Source organism: Rhagoletis zephyria, unplaced genomic scaffold, assembly GCF_001687245.7.
Source record: "Rhagoletis zephyria isolate East Lansing unplaced genomic scaffold, Rhagoletis_zephyria_1.1 Rzeph_scaffold_01396, whole genome shotgun sequence".
Taxonomy (NCBI): Eukaryota; Metazoa; Arthropoda; class Insecta; order Diptera; family Tephritidae; genus Rhagoletis; species Rhagoletis zephyria.
In genome coordinates, this window is record NW_016158480.1 from 45,817 (window position 1) to 49,712 (window position 3,896).

The 3,896-nt window shown below is 39.5% G+C and overlaps 1 protein-coding gene across 1 annotated transcript; it reads left to right on the plus strand.

The window, feature by feature from the left end:
* The first annotated feature begins 650 nt into the window (after positions 1 to 650).
* Positions 651 to 2,232, plus strand: LOC108363850 (uncharacterized). The gene is made up of 2 exons (XM_017617359.1): positions 651 to 804; positions 872 to 2,232. Exons 1-2 carry the CDS (start codon positions 651 to 653, stop codon positions 2,230 to 2,232), a joined length of 1,515 nt encoding a protein of 504 aa, XP_017472848.1.
* The last annotated feature ends 1,664 nt before the right edge of the window (positions 2,233 to 3,896 follow it).

The window sequence follows — 3,896 nt, forward strand, 5'->3', positions numbered from 1 at the left end:
ATTCACTTTAGTTGAGTTGAATTGAACTCAACTAAAGTTAATATAATTTATGCATATTATTTATTCTTAAAAGAAAAAAATAAAAAAAAAATTGAGAAACGGCAAAAAATTTTGTAGCATAAAAACTGCTTGTGAAGTTGCCTTAATGAAAGGAAAAATGAAAAAAAAAATGCTACTAATTATGGACACGCGGATTGCAACCCAAGCCTCTCTTAAGACCAAAATTCCGTCCCTTCTATGCTTAGTACCCAAAAACTCGATTCTCTGACTCCGAAATCGTTTTAAACGATTCATTTAATATGACACAAAAGAACAAAGTTTTTTTCCTATAGGATTTTTCGAAAGAGTTTGCTTGAATTCCACACGAATTCTCCGTTTACTAGCCTCACGAAACACCCTTTAAACTATAGGTCTTTTGAATAACTGCTTTATCTAACTGATAAAAAAGCCCAAACGACTCTGCAGAAAATTAAGCAGATAAACTAAATACGTTATGTTTACGGAAAGAAGTGCAAACTCTACTAGTAGCTGCTATACTGCGAAGCGGCGCAGTAGAAGATTCGCGAAAATAAATTAGATAATCCAAATTTCAATCCATTGGTTCTAAATTAGTATATTATAGATACGCTCGAGCATAAATAACACTGGCGATGTCGGCCAACCAGCAAAAACTCAAGCGATTGTTGGCGTTGGCTATCTGTTTCTCCCTACTGGTTGTAATATTTTTGATTTACAGTATATCAGTGCGAGATTATGCCACCGCAAACGACAGCAATCGCATTCACTCATCGTTCGCTGCTGCAAGTAAGTTAGGTTTTGGCTTGCTGCTCATTCGTTACAGTAAACATTTCGCTATCCCTCTACTTTCCAGCAGCGCCCAGTCGAGAGGAGATCATTCGATTGCACGCGCAGGAATTTCCCAATGTGCCCTTTGAACATTGGCAACGCCTATCGCACAAGCAACTGAATGACTCCTGCGCCCAGGTGCCGCCCATGCACTCGTTGCGCTTCCACAACAACTACTGGCAGGTATTCCACAATCGCAACGTCACATATCACCTCTTCAACGCATATTTTGATGTGCGAGCGTATGCAATGCAGCGCGGTGCTGTGGTGCGCGTGCTCGCTATGGCCAACGAGGTGCCAGCGCCGTCCCATCCAAGCTACTGCCAGTTGTGGTACGATACACTCAGCGTGCCGGTGATTGTGCCTGTGGTGGAGCAGCGTCTGATTTGGTTCCTAGAATGGGGTACGTATGGCGACTACTATCCCTACTTGCTCAGCTGCGTTCCGCCGTTGCCGTTGCGTCAGACGCCGCCCCGCGCTGTCTCCCTGGTGGCGCGCTTTTGTGACACGGCGTCGAATATGCTACGTGTGCTCTACGAACACCCAGCCGCCAATGAGACCCAGCACGGGTTTGCTGTGTGCGTGAAGGGGCTGGATTACCTGTATGACGATATGGGTCCGCGGCTGGTGGAGTGGCTGGAGTTACAGCGGCTGCTTGGCGCACGCAAAGTCATCACCTACAAGCTGGTGCTGCATCCGAATTTGGTGCGAGTGCTGCAGCACTACGTGGCAGAGGGTTTCGTCGAGCTGCTGCCGCTGAGTTTAGGTTCAGAGATGGCTGACCTACCGCATTACTTGCACGACTATCTGCACTCGGATATCGCGAACAAGCGGCTGAATGAGTTGGTGCCCTATAACGACTGCTTCTACCGTAACATGTACAAGTACGCCTACATAGCGGCGGTGGATGTGGATGAGGTGATCATGCCGTTGGGCAACAGCATCAGCTGGCAGCAGCTGATCGAAACGGCGCTGCGTCGGCGCACTGAAGACTGTCCGCGCGGCTATGCAAGCGTCTGCGTGCGGAATGCGATCTTCCCCATAAATGCGATGAACTACACTGAAACGACGACGGCGCGAAGTCACATGTTCATGTTGCAACACGTGCATCGGCTGAACCGTACCGGTGAAGTAAATGATGCGGTGAAGTGCTTCCACAATACCAGCGAAGTGCTGACATTGCACAATCACTACCATATTGCAAGATTGGAGGGCTGCCATTCGTTTCATTTTGAGCCGGTAGAGGCACAGCTGCAGCATTATCGGTTGCTGGAAGAGTCGGCGGCGCAGGCGGCGCTGACACGCGATGAGAGTATATATCGATACAAGGACGCGCTCGTGCGCAATGTTGAGGCAGTTCTGCGGCAGCTGGGTTACCTGGATTGAAGGGCTAGTCTACGAACTGCCGTTCGGACAGCGTTAGCCGAATTAAATTAGTCCAGAATTCGATTCTCACAACATTTATTTTTTTTCATTAATAATAGGAAATTTATATTTAATAAAAAACAATTTGAGAGTATTTTAGCTGTATAAACTTACTGGGAAATTTATTAGCCGCATTAAAAATTTGATATCCAAAATGGAAGACTAGAAGAATGAATGTAAATTTTTCCGAAAGTTACGAAAGTTTAATCACTGTAACGTAAAAAAGCGGGATATTTATTTCAAGACCAAACACGGATTGAAGATATAAGAAATCTTAAAAGTATTTGTTATTGGAAAAAATTTAGAGTGCTCATTGAAATGAAAAAGTGGGAAATTCTGGACCTGGGAAAAAGTTAAGTTGAAAACAAATAAATTTTTTAACGACGTGAACAAAGATATTGGGAATTTTTTTTACAAAACCAGTAATAAAATGTGTTAGGAATTCCCGGCTTTATGTCCAAATCTCAAAAATTAAACTTAAATAATGGAATTATGAGTCTAAAAAATACTAGCAAGTCTTATTTCATAGCAAAATACTCAGTTTCTGATACCATAAGCTAAAAAATACTGGAAAATTTATGACTTCTGTTGCAATAGGAAACTACTGGAAATTTTTGAAAAAAGCCGAAAAGGCGAAGATTAAAGCTGAGGCCTTTGAAGAACCGAAATGAAAATTTAAGAAGAAATTTGTGGCACAAAAAATTTTAAGCAATTCGACCATACAAAAAGCTCTCACCTGAAATTGCGTATGAATCCCAATTGCTTATGGTGAATTATTAATGAGCAACACCAGAAATATTTTTCATTATTTCTGTTGGTTGAAAAAGCACATACTTTGCTTTTGCTCATGATTCAATAATAGTAAGGTTTTGTAATAAAACAGAATGTTGCTTACTCTACAGTTTCTAATGATATTAGTAGTAAAACCAAAAATTCTTCATACTAAACAAGTGTAAAATAGCGACCGTTTAGCTATAAAATAACCAAAAATACCGATTGATAGAACTTTTTACGCTGATTTGAACGATACAAAATTTATTCGGCGCAGGTAATAAATAAAGAAGATATAAGAGGTTTATTTGCTTTATTTATTTGTATTTTTTATTATCACTAAATTGTTGAAACCCAAAAGTAGATAGTGACAAAATATGTAATATCGAATTAAAGGTAATAACTTGTACTTTCTAAATAATATTAATTTCTTTACCATTAATTATGCAGTTTTTTCAAAAAAGGTTATTTCATGAAAAAATAACATTTGACCGTTTTTTAGTGGTTTTGGTTTAAAAATACAAAAAGCTATAAATTATGTGCATCAGCTGAAAGACAAATCAATTATCTTGGTGGTGACGTCATTAATTTTTTAATCGGTTATATAGTTCATAATATATTAATATTTAAAAAATCTAAAAACTGAATTTTAACCTTCTAAAACGTCTTCATTTTTCACTTGCGCCAAATAATTTTGCCATGGTTGAAATCAACATAAAAAGTGCTATTGATCTGTATTTTTCATTTTTGGATAGCTGAACGGTCGGTATTCTAGATTTCTTCCAGCATATGACGAATAACTGAAATCAAAAATGCATATTTTTATGTATTGCTTAGTATTTCCATTATAACAC